The sequence below is a fragment of the Sycon ciliatum genome, chromosome 2 (assembly GCF_964019385.1).
Source record: "Sycon ciliatum chromosome 2, ocSycCili1.1, whole genome shotgun sequence".
Lineage (NCBI taxonomy): Eukaryota > Metazoa > Porifera > Calcarea > Leucosolenida > Sycettidae > Sycon > Sycon ciliatum.
The window spans coordinates 18852792-18872169 of NC_088644.1; the positions used below are offsets into that span (position 1 = coordinate 18852792).

At 45.3% G+C, this 19378-nt stretch overlaps 2 protein-coding genes and 1 long non-coding RNA gene across 3 annotated transcripts in view; 1 reads left to right on the plus strand and 2 right to left on the minus strand.

Annotated features, from left to right (window-relative positions):
* Positions 1-11996, plus strand: part of LOC135809040 (coiled-coil domain-containing protein 191-like) — a 49654-nt gene extending 37658 nt beyond the window's left edge. Inside the window, exons 14-16 of the mRNA XM_065322298.1 lie at positions 533-829; positions 4407-4561; positions 11728-11996. Coding sequence (XP_065178370.1) covers positions 533-829; positions 4407-4561; positions 11728-11881 — 606 coding nt within the window. The 3' untranslated portion in view covers positions 11882-11996. The remainder of the gene's footprint in view (positions 1-532; positions 830-4406; positions 4562-11727) is intronic.
* LOC135809042 (uncharacterized) lies at positions 651-10370 on the minus strand. Its single transcript, XR_010552162.1, has 5 exons — positions 10218-10370; positions 9775-10121; positions 6021-6073; positions 5583-5660; positions 651-738 (listed from the first exon to the last, which is right to left on the minus strand). It is a non-coding gene; the product is annotated as an uncharacterized LOC135809042 (long non-coding RNA).
* Positions 11997-12179: 183 nt separating the features above from the next.
* Positions 12180-19378, minus strand: part of LOC135809039 (uncharacterized) — a 62379-nt gene continuing 55180 nt past the window's right edge. The window contains exons 45-48 of the mRNA XM_065322297.1: positions 18861-18997; positions 16058-16357; positions 14304-14378; positions 12180-13551 (exon numbers count right to left, since the gene is read on the minus strand). Of these exons, the coding sequence (XP_065178369.1) occupies positions 13461-13551; positions 14304-14378; positions 16058-16357; positions 18861-18997 (603 nt within the window). The 3' untranslated portion in view covers positions 12180-13460. The remainder of the gene's footprint in view (positions 13552-14303; positions 14379-16057; positions 16358-18860; positions 18998-19378) is intronic.

Consider the following 19378-nt stretch of genomic DNA (forward strand, 5'->3'; position numbering starts at 1 on the left):
CTTGTTTATGAAAGGTGCATTTGCCCTCGCTGTCAAAGATGTACATGGTGCAGCACGACACTTGGCAGGTCTGAGGACCCCAGGCACATGAGTCGTGCTAGAGTAGCATAGGTGTGCGCAGTGTGATACACTGATCAAAATGATATATCACATGATTATGAATTGGATATGGTCACGTGACCCACTGAACCTGGACAAGAAGACCACCTGCATGCTAGTCAGTCAAGTGTCAAGTTCGTCAGGAAGCGTGTGTTCCTCGCTGGAGCAACCAACTTCATGTACTTCGAAGTACATGTGTACTGTATTCCTGGCTTTGTCCACCAAACATTGTGCTCTCTATGCAGCTTGAGGATGCTAGACCCGTGTCTAGATGGATACTGATGTATCTGACTTCTTGTACACACTCTGGCAAGCACTCCCCCCCCCCCCCCCACACACACACGCGCACATTCAAACATGCACATCCTCCCCCCCCCCCCCCACACGCACATTCAGTTAAGTTCATCAGTCATTTATGTGCTGCTTTTTCTAGGCTGAACGAATGAAGGCAGAAGCTATTCGCAAGCAGCTAGAGCAAAATCAAGTAGCTGCCCGGCATTACAACATGTCTCTTGTGAAATACCATGGTCTTCTTCCCTGGAAAAAATTCATGACTCACGTTCAGAAATTGGAAAATCTTGCAGATCAGTTTAGCGAGCACTTTCTAAAGGTATCTGCGTTCCAGCACTGGTTGATGCACTGCAGGAGGAGAGAGGAGAGTCGACAACAATTGGCAGATGATCTCAATCAGATCCACGTCATGAGGTCCCATTTCAAAGCATGGCTGTATGTAAGTACACTGCAACCACCCCGGCCATTGTCTTGCGCAGCTGTATTACCTGCATGTCTAGAGGTTAACTGTCACTGAGCAAGCTTATTGCAGCCATACGTCTTGGCTACTAAATGTTGTAGATTTGCCAATAGAAATAGTTTCACAAATATTTTACGATCGCAACAATTATTGCTTACCTTCTAGTTCCAGTAAGTCTTGTAGTATGTGGTATTCAACAAATGGACAAGGTATTCAGTCTAGCTAGACTGAAAGCATTTTCCATTTGTTGAATACTACAAAACTTACTGGAACTAGAAGGTAAGTAATATATATTGTGATCGTAAAATATTTGTGAAACTATTTCTATTGGCAAATCTATAACATTAAATGCACTGGTATTCTCATAAAAATGAAATATACTGGCATTGTCGCCACACATGCAACCTGGCTATGAAATATACTGGCATTGTCGCCACACATGCAACCTAGCTATGAAATATACTGGCATTGTCGCCACACATGCAACCTAGCTATGAAATACATTGGCATTGTCGCCACACATGCAACCTAGCTATGAAAGCACTGAGAAGTCAGGGTAAGTAACTGCAAACCAGAAGGCTAGCTAGCTACATGTAGCTGGAGTGTCTGTGGAAGTCCCACATTCATGTTGGTAGAAAAGCCATGAAAATGTAGGTTTTCATCGTACGGCATACCGTAGTTATTGCAGCACAAGTAACGCAGCTGGCTTGGCGCGTAATAGTGTCAGTGTGGGGCACACACAAGGACAGGTAGATGCACTATGTGAATCCCGGCCCGTACCCTGTGTACGCAGGCATGAAACTGCGCACGGGCATGAAACTGCGCACGGGCATGAGACACCATTGTAATTATGCACCGGCGAGACTACCCTATATTTACATAAAGGTATTAGCACTAACAAGGTAATGGTTACTACATTGCACATGACACGCACCAGGGAACAGGTTCCTTCATGGCGCAGTGGCCCTAGCGCGCATACTAAGCCTAAAGTACTAACTGAGCGTGTCCTGTAATGCGCTACTGTTAGTGTCAGGCAGATACGGTGGTCAGTACGGCTGAACACTGCATACTATGCATGGCAGAGCCGGCGAGGTTTCCGGTTGCCACTGGAGTCTACGATACATACACCACCGTGCGTGTATGGGGAAAAAGGCGGGAGAGTCCACCAGGTGCTATAAAAAAAGCCATATCCAGCAGATAGAGGACCGGGCATGGCAAGGACAAAAAGCATAAGACGTACTCATGACTGCCACCATGAGTACAACATCATGAACAAAGTACTCGAGTTGACCCAGATGCTCAAAGTCCGGACAGGTATCCTAGTTCCGAACACCCATAATTTCATGCTCTGTGGTTGTAATTGACTCAAATCTTTTACCGAGGAGTCACTGGTGTATGATCTCGCATACAAATTTTCAGAGGCCTAAGATAAGCAGAAGTTCAATACCACGCGAGGGAGTTTTCAAGCGTCAATACGAAATACAAATTGAGTTACTTATCATGCAAAAATCAACGTTGCCACGATCGATTTTGAGCAGACACAGCGTCAAACAGACCTTCACTCAATCATCCAGAACCAGCTTAGAGGTGAGAATAGCTGAAGGAGAATTTTCAGAGAACCACCAATCATTGCATTTATATAATAAAAAGGTTGACACTCCTGGATCTCCACCACTGTTTTCCCGTGGTTTTCACAGCGCAGCTGCTTCTTCTCTGAGCCGACTAAAAACAGTTTGCCTTTCGCCAACAAACTATGCTTTTGCTAGGGAAACTGGTGGAGGCACATGCCAAACGTATTGTTTTCATACTTTCGTCGTCACCGATGGATAGCAAGTCAGCAATCAGCAGAAATTATATGTGTATTTCAAGTCACCTCTGAGCTGAACAGAGTTAGAGTACCCTCTGCGACACCGAAATTTGCCAATATGAAAAATCGGCGCACTTCAGAGAAACAGATCGGATCTAAAGGTGGCCTGGTTTAATCGAGCCCGGCCTCAAAACAAACTTGGGCAAAAATACCTTCCAGCCACGAGCAGGATTCAGGCAAGTGATCATTCATTGCTGGTGTGATCATTCATTGCTTGTGTGAGTTTCAACTCAGCAAACAATTACTGTCAAAGTGTCCCGGATGTTGAGCACCTGGGTCTAGTATGCGGACCAATGAAGGATGGACAGGGGTATGGTAGTGCAGCAGCACGAGGCACCCCAGCAGTTGGAGGTGGCAAACGCAGCGGCAGCATCGACATTTACAGCAGCAGCAGTATCACGATTTGGGTATTGGCTATTTTGTTTTCCTCCAAGCAATAGTGTTATCAATGAGGAGCAGCAGGCAGCCCTAGTTTCATAATAGTGATTGCTTAATCACATGGCCAAAAACAACAAGATGCAGGGGAGGGGAAGGGTCAATAACAGGGAGTTATATCATCTTGGGAGACTAGTACCACGTCTAACCATGTTGGTTTCACTCCCGAGCTACCCGTTCCAGTCACCCTTCGAGCAGAGTCCCCCTCCCCCCCCCCCCTTGGGGAGAGTTGATTTTTGCAGTACTTGCATATAGCATCAAATTCTGGACTGCCTTTGGGGCCAGCAGAGCAAGGCCATGATCACGATCCCAAATTGCATTTACCATGGACCACATAGAACTTCCAAATTTTGGGTCAAACGCACATCACTTCACGGGCACTCATGATGGGATCATGTCATCTCCATCATAGTATGCTACAACTCCATCATAGTGAAGTACAGCAATGAGAACAAGCGGACTAGCCAAAGTGATCCTGACTTCTTCACCTACAGTACAGTAGTGTGTGTGTGTGTGTGTGATTACTGATTGCAGCAGGGAGGATTCAAAGTGTGTTTTCTTCACACATCCATTAATTATTGTCCAGTTTTGGAACTGGGCCTTTGGCCGAGTCTCACGCGAACCGTGAAATTTTTTTTTTTTGGAACATTGGCAGTTTGAAGATGCTCAGGCTACTCCATGAATTCCACTAGTGTGATTGCTCATATTTCATGGTCACAGTGCATCCTGTAAATATATAGAATTTCGGCGCTGCAAACTTTCAGCATTCACGATTTTCGACATTTCGGCAGCGTTATATTTTTTGGCACGGGGTAAATACCTAGTACACCACCAAAGCCAATACGAAAATTTTCATCAACGTTTTAGGTGTTCGGGGTCGGTGCCGAATATAGCCACAATTCAATAGCTGCCAAAATTAGACAAAGCATCTTGCAGTGCCTGACTTGTTAGAGCGTGGCATATTACGAAATACGGAGAAAACACATACACTGAATGACCCTGCCCTCTCCAACAGACCTGCCGCTTTCACCGGTAAAGAAATGACAAACGCATGCCAAGAGTACCATTACAAGACTATGCTATGCATAACATGAATGGTACATTCACACTGTACACAGGACAGATGAAATCAAAACAAGCATGCCATGTGATTTCTTTTGAACCTGTTGGCACACTGCACAACACATTGTTCACACGTACTCTCTCTCTACACATGTTCTCTACACATGATCTCTACGTGTTTTCTCCATGCAGGAAGTGTTGGCAGGCAAAGAACTCTACCGGCTAGCGTTGGAGCACAACAACAAGCAACTCCGCAAAGAACACTTTTATGCCTGGAGAGAATACTGCAGACAAGTAAAAAGGGATCAGTGGGAGAAGGAACGGAGAGCTATTCTACACGACAACCGGTGAGTGCTGGTTGTGCAGGCATTGTTAGTGATGCTGTCCCTGCACCTGTTCGGACACACTTTAACATAACCAGCATTTTTAATATTGCTTTACTAAGGCGCCGTACACCATTTACTAGGGGTGTCAACAAGTAGTCGGGTACCCGTGCTACCCGGAATTTGATCGGGTAGTAGGGTAGCAAGTTGCTCCTCAGAACCCGATCGGGTAGTTGGAGTACTGTGTTTTTTTGCAACGGTGCATGTAAACAGCACGGCTACGTGCGTACTGTACACTTTCTATGTAGCGCAAGTGCACACTCACAGTACAAACTGTGTCAAAAAATACCCGTGCTACCCGGATAGAAATACCCGAACACGTTACCCGACCAAACCCCTACCTGTTGCAGCCCTACAATATACTAACAAAAGCATGCATGCGGGCACGTACGCAAGCACGCCTGCAGGCGAGCCCGCCCGCTCGTAAAATACATTGAAGGTGAGTTCAAAAGCTAGAGCTACGACCAGAAACATGTGTGCGTAGGGATTGGTATTAACAAGTTTCGTGCCAGTAGGCGCTTCACTTTCGCTGCTGTCATTGCTAGAAAGACTAAGAATATGCCTTTCAGCATTTGGCAACAAAATGGGGATCCACAACACAACTTTAATCAGCACGATGAGAGGATTGTCCTGTGTGGCAAGAGTGCTGGCCATGGTTGCCCTTACGCTTGTTCTTCCTCATTGTGAGGTCACCATGACAACTTATCAACAGTGTCAGCAACAGTTTGTCACCCCCAGTCCAGTCATCTGTAGCAATAGTGTTAGCAACTGTTAGTCACCTTGCGCGGTGGACTGAGTTGGCAAAGAGAAAAGGTATGATATTCAGGGCACAACGAGTTTGAACTGAAGTTTGACAGTACTGAGGCGACTAACAGTTGATAGCAATATTATTGTAGATTGCTATGGCTATCAGTCTAAGATTAAAATATTACATGCCCTGCCCAGTGTAATCTTATGCATGTATGTAACTTTAATAGTCCCTTACCAACTACACTGATTGCCACTGACTATGCCATTGCACATGATGAGATGGCACACACCAGAGCAGTGAGGCCCAAGTTTGCTGCAAGGGATTAAAACGGGAAAAAGAGTACTAATTGACAGGTTTGTACTGTAGTTTGAAGCACTCTGCACAGCAGGTGTGTTGAAGGTTTGTACTGTAGTTTGAAGCACTCTGCACAGCAGGTGTGGTGAAAGCTTTACCTCGTGGTTTAGAGTAGTGATGCAATTTCAATGAATAATTACCTGCTTGAATGCCAACTCAACAAACGATCGAATACTAGTAATCTACAACTGTTACCCATAATACCAGTGATGCAGCACGTGGAAACGACCCATAATACCAGTGACGCAGCACATAGAATGGATCATTTACGCCATATTAAATTGAATGGACAATGTCACCGAACATTTTTTGGCTTACTTTATAGTCCTAGGGCTGTTGATCATGATGGTAAACTTCGCTTTCTTCTGTCACTGCAGGTTAGTCAAAATTATAGGCAAAGCGGTTATCCAAAATTGCCCGGCTGAAATACAGCTTGATTTCACAGTTGTGCAAAGCTGTGTTTTTTGCACGAGGCAGGAAGCTGGTATGTCATACACTCATGTTTGCATTCAAGGCTTACTTTTAAGTAAGAATGCAAACATTAAAAAAAAGTTTAACATGGCTTTTTTCAAAATTTAGCACGGAGAAAGGAGAAAATCTTGCAATAGCGTTTTCAATTTTCTCCTTTCGCCTTCGAGAAGTCGATTTTTGTGATTCACCTGCTGCTCTGTGTACACCTCTTTGCTTCCAATTTCCCGGACAGTGTTCAAATTCAATTGCTTGGTGACAAAGATCACCTTCTCTTGCCATGTTATCATCAAGTTGTCTGTTGTTTTGAGCACGTCTTCCGGGCCACAAAAGCAGAAACACCGTTCAACACTCTCTTTCCCATCTCATGTCTTTGGGAAGACAAATACTTTGAAACCAACTCAGCTAGAAGCTACCAAGGGGGGGGGGGAGGAACAGCAACCATGGTCGATAGGAGATCTCTCTGTACGACAGTGCATTATATACCGGTATATATTTTACTAAAGACACAACCTACTTATAAGAAGACACGAGAGAGGTACAGTCGACCTACCCTTATAAGGATAACCTCTATAGCAGATATTACCCTTATAACGATATTTTTCTGCCAAACCCAATCACTCCATTGACTTGTGCATACAATGCCTTACCTCTATAACAATATTGCTATAACGATATTACCCCTATAACGATATAAAATGGGCTGACATATCGACATTTCCCTTTTATAACAATACCTAGCAGTGAATATGTAGAGCCCACTATCCAGGTAGGGCAAGCTTCGCTTGATGAGTCACTGGGACATGACGAAATGCAATGGGGGCACCTTGCTGTGTACATAATGTGCATGTACGTCAGTTTTTTATGCTACGAAGAGTGTAAAAAATGAACAAAATCCATGCATTATGGCATAATATGTGTATGAAATGAACCAGTTACCCCTACAACAATATTACCCTTCTAACAATATATCTTGGTCTGACGCAAATATCGTTATAAAGGTAGGTCGACTGTAGCAGGCCGGATAACACAACAATGGGAAGAGTAGGGGCTCCAATAGGGAAGCCGGGGGCGTGCTCCAGGTGTCGATGATATTGAACGGAAATGCATGCTGAAGGGAATTGGGAGCAGTTGAGGGGAGAGTGTTTGCACATTGGTATAGGTGAACGCAGCTAATAACCCGTAAAATGGTAAAATGGTACTATGACAGTTGTCTACACTTCTGGGCACGGTCACCACAAAATTAATGATAAAACTGTTTCCAAGTATTGCTAGTGTTAGCAGGAGTACACAACTCCCAAGACTGTCACAGTGCTGATGCCAGGTCACAGCTGAAGGATTTCCAATTCACAGTACTGCCACCCACAGTTGATTGGGCATGGTCTGGCATGAACTAGTAACATGGATGAGCTGTGACATGGCCCAGAAGGGATCATGATGATGGCCAAGTCAATAATTCCCTTTCTTTACTCATTGTGCAAACTAAGCTGGATACAAATATATTTTATTGATTGATGTTGACCACTTTAATGCGCTTCCCGAAGCCCTTCGCGCTTATCATATCCCCAATATATTCCGCCAGGAACTTAACACATTCATTCATCTTGGGCACCCTGTAAGAAGACCTTAGGTAGGGATGTCAGCGAACACACTGCGCAGGCCTCTGCGCATGCATTGCGTCATCGATTTTTTGAACGTGATCGCGGCCGACAGAGAAAACATGGCCGCGGTCTGTTTGCACCGCTGGGAGTCGTAAAATTACTGTTCTTCTGTCCCCGTGACCATTCAAATCATACGCGAGACGAAGGACCCACGTACTCACCACGTTCTCCCCGGTCGATTTCTCTGAAAGTTTGCACATCGTGAAACACCAGTATGAGAGGTGTTCAGGCCAAATTTCAAGAGATTTCCCTGGTTGGATCGTTCCAAAATCGGACTTGCATTTCTCGCTCGCGGCCATTTCTTGCGCGATGGAAGCGCCCTGCCCTGGTGAGTAACCAGCATCGCGCTTGGTAAAGAGTTGCTGCAATCAGCTCCCTGATGTCTTCCCTGCCATTGTCAGAAGCGATGGACCATGAATTTGTTTGAGAGTCTCTATTCCTCAGCCTAGTTTTCAGCCATTCCGTGCATCTTCTTCACACGATTTATTTTGCAAAAAAATGAAAGTGTTCATGAGTTTTCTTGTCGGCCGCGCGTAGATGGGCCAGGCTGACCTGCGCAGATGGGCTGCGCAGTGCGTTCGCTGATATCCCTACCTTAGGGTCTGTTGGGAATGCCCAAGTAAAATAATAAAATACAATACACCGGAATATACCTGTACAGCTTCCTGCCTACAACATCCATGCACCTTGCTCACAACCTCCTGCCCACACCAGCCACACATTCTGCACTAACATTGCACTGCTAGCCCTGTCACTACCTCTACAGCCCCCTGCCTAAAACAACCACACACTCTGCGCACACTGCCTAAAATAACACCGCTAGCCCAGAAATCTATACAGCCCCCACATTTACACACAGCTTTTCATACAGCGCTACAAGACCCACCCTCTGCTGGCATATATACCGGCATGGTCAGTACCCCATCCTCATGTTGCCTAATGATTGCGAAAGCATGAAACTTTAAAGGGGAAGTATACCCTAAAATCAATTTTTCACCAGTTGTAGTCTTCTGGGTGCTGAGTCGAATGGTCTTGGTCCGAGGAAGCTGAGACGCTCCCTTCCTACTTGAATCCCAATCGAACTCGCGCACTTCCACCGAAACTGGGTGACTGCGCCCTACTAGATGGGGATTTGTATGCAAAATGTCACTAAAAGCGCCATTTCGTTCTTATAAAAGCACGGATGACCGCGATTGGCCCATATGTTGTAGTCTTTTGGACGCTGAGTCGACTGGTTTTGGTCCGAAAAGGCTGCGATGCAGCGTTCCTCCTTTATTCCCAATCGAACATGGTTGAACAAGCGGTCACGTGCTCCTGGGTGCCCAAATCACCTGGTCACCGCGCCAGCAGGCGACTACTTTCACACCAAGGTTCAACTCGAGTTCAACTCGAGTGACAGGACTGCACCCAAAAAAGGTCAAACAGGCTAGTAAGTTGTACCCTGCAGGCACGGTGACCAGGTGACTGGTGTACGCAGGAGCACGTGACCGCTTGTTCAACCATGTTCGATTGGGAATAAAGGAGGAACGCTGCATTGCAGCCTTTTCGGACCAAAACCAGTCGACTCAGCGTCCAAAAGACTACAACATATGGGCCAATCGCGGTCATCCGTGCTTTTATAAGAACGAAATGGCGCTTTTAGTGACATTTTGCATACAAATCCCCATCTAGTAGGGCGCAGTCACCCAGTTTCGGTGGAAGTGCGCGAGTTCGATTGGGATTCAAGTAGGAAGGGAGCGTCTCAGCTTCCTCGGACCAAGACCATTCGACTCAGCACCCAGAAGACTACAACTGGTGGAAATTTGATTTTAGGGTATACTTCCCCTTTAAGTAGCAACAAACAAGCCTTTATTGCCCTTGTTCTGTAAAATACAATAAAAATACAAATGATGGCACCAGTGCCCCCCCCCCCCCCACACACACTTGTCTCATGGTTCACTCACCGTAAGTAGTTAGCGTAACTGGCTCAGCCACTCAACTCAAGTCACAGTGACATCGCGCCCTCGACGTCATGTCGTATTATTCTCACACCCCGTCCGCGGCGGTCTTCGCGCAGCATTTTCTTCGCCAACGGTGGACACTAGTCCGCTGTTCGTGAGTCAAACGACCACTTGATACTAGTGCCGGTGTTGTCCGCAACCAGCCTTATTTCTGAAGCATCTGGCGGAGTCGCTTCACTGCCACTCGAATCAAAATAAGTATGAGTCGTGGCTTGCCTCTCACAGTATCACGAATCAATATTGAATGCGTTCATTTACCCGGTAGCCACCTTCTATCTTTATCTAGCGGCCTGAAGCACAACAGGAAAGTGTCAATATCAAATTCAGTGCTTCCTATCATTGATTGAAAGAGCGGCAAGGGTGTATTCCTTCCACTAAAAACTTACTACTCAACCGCCCCGGACCGGCGGCTTTAGCTGTTTTGACCTCGTCACACTCACAGGGCTTGCAGGAAGTAGTTGACAGGAACTAATACATGTCGTCGTATTTGTACACAACTCGATAGAGCGCTCGAAAAAGGCTGAAGCGAATGAAGACCATAATTATACTGCATTACTGGTACACAATTTTTTCTGTTTGTTCTGCACTCTGAGTCTGACTTTTCTTTGTGGCACCTGCACTTTCGGCCTTTCGCACGCGGACTTTTGCTGTCGCCATAATTATTATTATCTCTATGGTTACGTTGACGCATCATGCATGATGTGATCATCTCTCCACTGCTTTTCTACTCTTCATGCCTACACCATGTAGATTCTACACGGTGCACAGTCAGTCTGATGTACGCGTTGTACCAAGATTTGGCAAGAGTATAATAAGACTAGTGTAACTCTTGGTTGTACACGTAAGCCAAATGGTCGGAATTAGGCCCAGACAGATTCTGCTCCGCTCGCCTCGATATTTTGCCGCAAAATGTTGCTGCGAAATCTTCGATATTTTGCCGAGCCTGGCACGAGAAACTCGATATTTTGCTCCATTTTGCTCAGGAAAAACGTGTATTTTATCCACTTCCGGTACAATCCCGTACGTTTCATAAAAATCGCAGGGTCGGTTTCTCAACGTTGCAACACGGGTTTCCACGCACGTGTCCCTGAGTTCTTCCAAAATCATGTCGATCCACAGTGAATCACAGTGATATTTTTAAATGATATTTCGGTGACATGATCTCGTCCTGGGCAGTGTATCCTGCTGAACGGGTAAGAAACAAGGAAATCAGGCATCGATTTTACCCAACATCTCGATATTTTGCTCCGATTTTGCCGGCAATTTCCGCTCTTTCAATTCTTCGATATTTTGCCGAAAGAATTGCCGGCAGGATCTGCCTGGGCCTAGTCGGAATGCACGCACGCGTGCACGTTTTGCTGATGACAGCGATTTGGCGATCGTTGTTTTTCTTGTTGATTCTGATTGAGTGCGGTTGAAACCAAACAGTGAATACAGTCTTCGAGAGTTTTCTCCATGAAAAGACCAGGAAATCACACTGCAACAGGGGTCTGAAGACCGCTTAGTTTTTAGTTGTAGTCGATAATTTTACAAACACATCACAACTGGCATGTGGCCCATGGCTGTATGATCATATTGATAACCAAGTGCATGCACTCATATGAGTGCATGCACTTGGTTATCATGCGACCCTACAAGAAATGCCGGGTTCGTTATAACTGTGTTCGGTACAAAGGGTCAATTTTGCATGGGTTTGAACAGGGACATGAACAATGGTTCGTTATAATTATAGCGAAATTCGCTACATGTATATGCGAGTTCGTTATAAGTGGTCGGCTGCATGTGTAGCACTGAGTGGTGCCAGATACATGTCCGTGTATGGTCATGGGGGCTAAGCCAAATCAACAGACTCACTGGACCAAGGGCTGTTTATGCTATATTGTGCTCGTCTTGCAGGCGTATGAGAAAGTCATACTTTCAACAGTGGCAGACATACGTACCACTGCATCGCCAAGAAGCGGAACAGCAGAAGCGGCGTGACTTGCTACACATGCGTGTCTCACAATGGTTGCCTGATTACCAGCCAAACAAAAGCCGTGAAACGGAATAACCTCAGTGCGGTATCATGTATCATGAAATTGAGTTGATCTACTTAATTTAAAATGTTCACACTGCACCACATGCTATTGACAGTGATTGCAGGACATGGTGTGCATGCTACCTCAGACTGTATATTTGTATTGTCAAAAGAGAGGTTGCCTTGCATTGTCCTGCATGCAGCTACTCTAAATTCATACTGATGATGTCATCTTGTAGGTAACCTATTTTAGCATCCTGTTTGTAGACGTGGAGTGGATCATTCTAGCCGTATTGCCACTATGCCATTGAAGCATTACCACAATCACAAGTGCAAGAGAATCTTTATCATTTGTTGCATTCCATGATACAGCACTAGAAATGAAAAATTTGACAAATCGAAAATGACCTAAATGACCTAGCAATGACCTAACAAAGATGAATGAGAGTATCAAAGTAACCAATGTTAACAAAGATGAATGAGAGCATCAAAGTAACCAATGTTTGCCAAGAAGCTGCATGGCAACACAATCAGAATTAGCAGGAAGCGGGAAAACACCAGTTGTAATGCCTTTTTTAAGCGCTGGAAAAGTACGCACACTGCAACACAAATCAAACATAGACGTAGACCACCTAGACCATCAAAATTCACAAGCAATCGAATATCATAAGCAATCGAATACTGATGAAATGCTTTGTCTTCATGTAGAGAATGCTAACATGAGTTAGAAAAATATGATTTGACTGTACTATGTAATGTGATCTGTGTTCTGTGATTTTGTAGGATATTCTGAAAATATGAAAACAGAAGCAAAATAAGCAGAATCTTTGCTCACTCTAATTTACTAATTTACATGCCAGCTTCTCTTAGTATAGAAGCTTTAACAAGGATATGGGATGGTATAGGAAGATGCAGATCCATAAACAAAACAAAACCCAAACAAACAAACAAAAAACAGTTATGTATACTACGCCTTTCCCTATGAATAAGGTACAATGATATCGTGATACGCTTCACGACTCAGTCACTCTTGCGAAAACAAGCCACGGATACAGAGAAAAAATGCTGGGGCAACATTATTGCAATTAACCAATCCACAAGATACAAGTCCATTTTTAAAAGAATGTTGCTTCGTTACCACAATCAAAAGAAGTTTTTTTAATCCCTTTCTCAATCAAGGCAATCAATGGATAGGCAAGTAAAAGTGCCTGCATCAAGATATAAGCTTATTGGTCAGGAGCAGCAGCAGTATTGTTATCACCACTGGTAAAGCTCTGTAACAAAATCCATTAAACGCGCCAGAGCAGTAGAGCAGTCATGCAGCAGTTCAAGCCACCGTTTATAATTATTATGAATAATATAACCACACACACACGCATGCACACGCACGCACACACACACACACACACACACACACACACACACACACACACACACACACACACACACACTGCACACATACACCATGCACACACCATACCACTCCCTTTGGCTATATATCAAGGAATATCAATGGAGGTGAATATCTGCTACGGCACATACTTGGCTAAAGCAACATAAGGGGGAGTGGTCGCATTTGTCACAGGGGAAGATGGGGGAATGGTTTGAAAAATCATAGATTGGGTGTACGTACAGACCAAGCGCGAACGTTGCCACTTGAATCTGCAGCGTATAGGTTTTGGCTGTCACTGCTGAACACAACCCTGCGAGCATAGAGCACATGAACAGTGAGCAGAACATCTTGTGTAATTCTTCGACAAAAACTAAATCTACAGTGAAGATTGCTCTGAAACAACATACTGAAAGTCGACTAATTTTTGGCCCGTTCAATTTTCGGTCTCCCAGGGCTAAAACACATTTCGGCTGCAACCAATTTTCGGCTTGTACTGCTGCTGCCCGTATATACTGTCACACTGAACCTTGCATCAAATGTTCGGCCAAATAAAAAACTCCCCAAAACAAACTTCAAATTCTTTCCAAATTTTCACCCAAGAGGGCATCCATATCCCTGAGGATGCCCTCTTGGGCGAAAATTTGAAAAGAATTTGAAGTTTGTTTTGGAGAGATTTGGAGAGGTTTTCATTTTGTGTAGCCAAGGACTTGGTGCGGCTGTGGGCGGTAGAAATTTAAACCCACTAATACTATAGTATATTCACTGGTTTGAGGGAAAGATGCCAAACGGGAAATAGTAGTAGACTCGTAGTAGATTTATTCGAATGCTTTGAGTTCTTGGATCAGTGTTGTTCTGATATTCTGCTGATCTTAGTAAAAACTATGTGTCGAGTAGACTCCTAGCACCCGCTAATACCGTAGTATATGCAGTAGTAGACTCCTAGTACCCCCCCCCCCCCCCGATACCATAGTAGTAGATTCCTAATACCCCCCTCCCCCCCCCCCCCCCGATACGGAGTAGTCGACTCCAAGTACCCCCAGATACCATAGTAGTACGACTTACACTGTGATCGGATGAGAAGTTGGCGATACAAGACGAATATCCGTGATAACACTCAGGTCCCAGCTACTGAATAATCTACACAGCAGTGACAAAACAGCATCATCATTAGCAATACACTATTTGACTTTGCCGCAGCACAGGTACCAAACAGTGCTAATATGTGGCTAGAATCCAGCCTAGAGAGTACAGAGCTGTGTAGGGGCAGTGTAGCGCTTTCCTGGGAAGAATATGACCATGGCCACCACACCCTGTCTGCGCTTCATAAAACTTTACCTGCCCCGCAGTTCTTGCAAACGGTTTGCTGCGCATGGCAAACCATAGTTATCACTGGCAACCGAGCAGGCTAGTGATGCGCATGCAGGCAGGGGAGCTGTCGGGGTGCTGCAAGCAGGGAATGTGCCCTGCGTGGCTCACGTTCTGGCAGCGAGAGCCTGGCGCAAGCATTGCCTGGCATGCGTGTACACATACGCTAGTGGTAGGTAGTGCGGCTGCTTACTAACGTTATTATGCCATAGTAGCGCTAATTATACTAATTATACTATGCTGACCAGGTTACTAGTGGGTCCCTTCTTGGCACCAAGATATTTCAGGGTGTGTACGACAAACTGCTATAGAGCAGTGCGATGCAAGATGGTCACCGTGACTGACTTAAAGGGGAAGTATAGTCTAAAATAAAATTTTCACCAGTTGTAGTCTTCGGGGTGCCGAGTCGAATGGTCTTGGTCTGAGGAAGCTGAGACGCTCCTTCCTCCTTTATTCCCAATCGAACTCGCCACTGCCACCGAAACTGGGTGACTGTGCCCTACTAGACGGAGATTTGTATGCAAAATGTCACTAAAAGCGTCATTTCGTTCTTATAGAAGCACGGATGACCGCGATTGGCCCATATGTTGTAGTCTTTTGGACGCTGAGTCGACTGGTTTTGGTCAGAGAAGGCTGCGATGCAGCGTTCAGCCCTTATTCCCAATCAAACAAGGTTGAATAAGCGGTCAAGTGCTCATGCGTACATCAGTCACCTGGTCACCATGCCTGCAGGCTATAACTTTCACAAGAAGGTTCAAAGTTTCCAAGACGACAACAAGAATGTGGCGGGAAGCCGGAAAAGCTACCCGATCCTTCCAGGCAGAGTGTTGACCCGTGAACAAGGAAAATTTTCCTGCATTTTATAATACTTTCACTCATCCATGATGGGAACCCACCTGTCTACAACTTTCAAGCTTCATTTTCGGCCTTTATCCTTTCAGCCAGAATTGTTTAGGACATTTTCAGTCGCAGGTCCTTCTCCAGTTGTGTTTGCAAGTCGTTTAACATTTTCGCCTCACCTGAAAGCGTCTTGTATGCCTAGAGGCATGGTCGCGAATATAAAACAACCTCAAGAACTCAAACGAAGACACAAACCCCGACAATCTAAAAAATTGATTGACCACATTTTCACACTCCGTGCCGGGGCAAAAGCTGCCTTTTAGGTTTATGTATTTTTACTTGATTTTCTACTGTAGAAACGTAATCTGAAGAGTGGCACTGCGTGACAGAGAGGGAGGGCAACCTATACCCTTTGTGTTACGCAAGCTCGGCTCGCTTATTATTTATGCACGTTATAGTATATTATACTATGGTTCTTGTCTTACTTTGTAACACAGCAAAGGATACTGGTAGCGTGACAAAAATAATTATACCGTTGTGAGTGTGCACGCTGTGTCCGACAACACACTGTGGACAGCGTGCATACCATGTCCGACATACGGTGTACATACCGGACAAGACCTTCCTGTAGGCCAGCAGCTAAGACATTGACATTGACACCTTCTGTGCCAGTTGAGTAGGCTAAACAGAGAATGCGACTTGACACTGTGCAGTGACCAACAACTTGTCCATTGATGGTCCAGGCTGTAATGGCTGCTGCTGCCGATGCTCCTGCTGCTGCTGCTGTTGCCTTGCGTGTAGTTGGAAGAGTGGGTAAACTTGTGGCACAGGCAATATCACCAAGAGTGCTACTAACTGCTATACAGGACACTGCCAATGAGACTTTAGGTAATGAACGGATGAATGTGAACCTATCATACACAGACAAAAAGAAACAATGACAGAGGAACAGAGATACTAATACGGCACTCTACAAGAAGATTGCTCTACCTAAAGTCCTGAATTGTGACACTACGTTACACGTCATATCTTGCTGCCAGTGGCCTATCGAGATTGACCCTGGATAATGGCATCTGACATATCGATATTTTTCACGGAAGGAAATTTTTAGTTACGATTCTCCCCAACTCCACCACCCCAACGAAAAATATATTGACTTGATAGGTAGATTGGATTGATGTTTCAGCTATCACAAATGCATTGATCCCCGAGCTGCAGAGATTGCTCAATGTCACACACAGAGCTTAGAACATACTTCGAAGTAGCAGACTCAATGGAGGACGTTCAGGTTGGTTGTGACTACCGAGTTTCATGTCACGAGGCAATCATAATTGTCTGATGATTTGGAGTTAAAACCAACCTAAATGTCCTCCGCTAAGTCTGCTATGTGTCTGCTGTGTTTCAGCTATCAATATTTTTTCATAATGAAACTCTCCTCGACCCACCCACAAATCAAACTTTTTTCGTTTCGTGAAAAAGATTGATAATTATGGACGGCCCATTGTGGAAAAATTGATGGTTGTGTATATGCATGTTATGTAACAGGTGTACATATGCTAAAACATCCATACAGTATAAAGATACTCCGTACTCACTATTTCGTTTTTCCCGCTTCTGCCAGAGCAGCTAACAGTTCCGGGGTATGTTATAAGTATGTACTGTCGTGGACATGGAAATCCGGTCGCACGTCTAGCGGCCCCAGGGCGCTGGCCATGCAGCCGTGAGTACGCATACCGTACACACATTCATTTGTGCGCTGCAGCGCGCTGGTCGCATCGGATCAACATGTGCACTGCATGCAACGTTCTGTTCGCACTGATGGTGCCGGCCCCGGTCATTCGACTGGATTTCCATGTCCACGACAGTAGATCAACCAGACTGTTCGGCTGGCACTTCTACTTTGCAAAGCAGTATATTTTGACTCGTCCAGTCTTATATTTGGCAGTGTGTTGCATGCAAGACTTGGTTTCCACTAAGTGAGAGAGCCTGAAAGCCAGACTCTGTTGTCTGACCAGTGCTAGTGCCTAGCCAGCTGTGATGGGAGAGCACCTGTTGAAATGGCAGAGCACCTGCTGAAATGGCAGAGCACCTGCTGAAATGGCAGAGCACCTGCTGAAATGGCAGAGCACCTGCTGAAATGGCAGAGCACCTGCTGAAATGGCAGAGCACCTGCTGAAATGGCAGAGCACCTGCTGAAATGGCAGAGCACCTGCTGAAATGGCAGAGCACCTGCTGAAATGGCAGAGCACCTGCTGAAATGGCAGAGTACCTGCTGAAATGGCAGAGCACCTGCTGAAATGGCAGAGCACCTGCTGAAATGGCAGAGCACCTGCTGAAATGGCAGAGCACCTGCTGAAATGGCAGAGCACCTGCTGAAATGGCAGAGCACCTGCTGAAATGGCAGAGCACCTGCTGAAATGGCCTGATGAGAATCAGCACAGTACAAGTACATGTACCAGTGTTGCGTCATTCTCGGAGCACAGAGCTAATCGACTACTTTCTATACAGAAGCTGACAATATGGACGAGGAGTGCACAGATGCATGTCTGGAACAACTTGCAACGATGCCGAGAAGGGACCAGCAACTAACGGTCGACTCTTCACATGAATACCATTACATTATTTATGTACACAAAGCAGATTTGTAGGCATGCTTGGCAATTTTAATAATATCCTGCAATATTACTTTGTGCATAGTACATGTCGTATTTTTGTAGGCATGCTTGGCAATTTTAATGGTATCCTGCAATATTATTTTGTGCATAGTACATGTGGTATTTTTGAAAGATATCGGCGGGGATACACCCCCGTGGTTACTAACTTTAATACTAGCCTCCCTTTGAAGTCATGCAAGGCCAAGTTTCCTAGTACTGTAAAGAGCGCTAGAAAATGCACCTACGTTAGAGCCCCAACTCAAACCCTTCCTGAACTGAATCCCGGTTTGAAAATTCTCTTGCAAGCCCATCCTGAACTGGACTGCACGGACTAGAGTTTGCGCAAGTGACAACCAGACCAAAGTACACTTTCAGCGCCACCAACTGATTTCGATTACCGCATGACTTTTCGACTTGTATGGGTGAGAGACTACACGGCCTTCAAATTGCAAGTGTACAATGGTCCGGATTTCACTTGCCCCTGCTGTCCTTCTTGTAGCAGCAACAGCAGCAGCAGAGCCCCCTCAAAACCAGATGAGATATACTTCACATGTTGTGCATATCTACAAGAAACCAGTACAGCAGTACTGCAGAAACGATTCCAATGAAATCCAACAGCCCAATTCCTACCTCGTAGCAAATGAACAAGGACCTACAGGGATTCATATGCAAAGCATGACGACAAGAACCAGCCGCATCATGCATGTAACCATGGATAAAGGCCCCGAATGGAACATTTCTTGTACGGAATACCACTTACCGATTGAGGTCCCAGAGAATACAATGACCTTGTTCATCCGCAGTCACACAGATACCATATGCACGACTAACAGCCATAGCCGTGATGCTACAGTAGTGACCAGCCAGGGCCAAACAATCGCCAACTTCCAAGTTGAACTGTACATCACACATTCACACACCATGCACCACCACACCAAGGATCGGAAGTAAAAAAAGTGAGAAATAGAAAAATAGCAAGGAAGGGTGCATTCTAAAATCCTCTCTGAAAAGTTGGAGAAGTGTTTTATCCTTTCTGATTTTTAGGAGCCTCTCCAAAGCTATCCAAGCTCTCCGAGCGACAATGGTGGTTGAAACTTGGAGATTTTCTCGTTTATGGGGCCAGCGCATGCGAACTAAAAGCCAGATATTGATCAGGAGTGTACGACATTCCCTTTTCGCATACGCACAGTGTGTACTACATTCACGTCGCTCAGGATTGCGGCCCCTTTGGCACTTCGCATGTGCAAAAGATCTCCAAATTCTCCGAGACAACGTTCC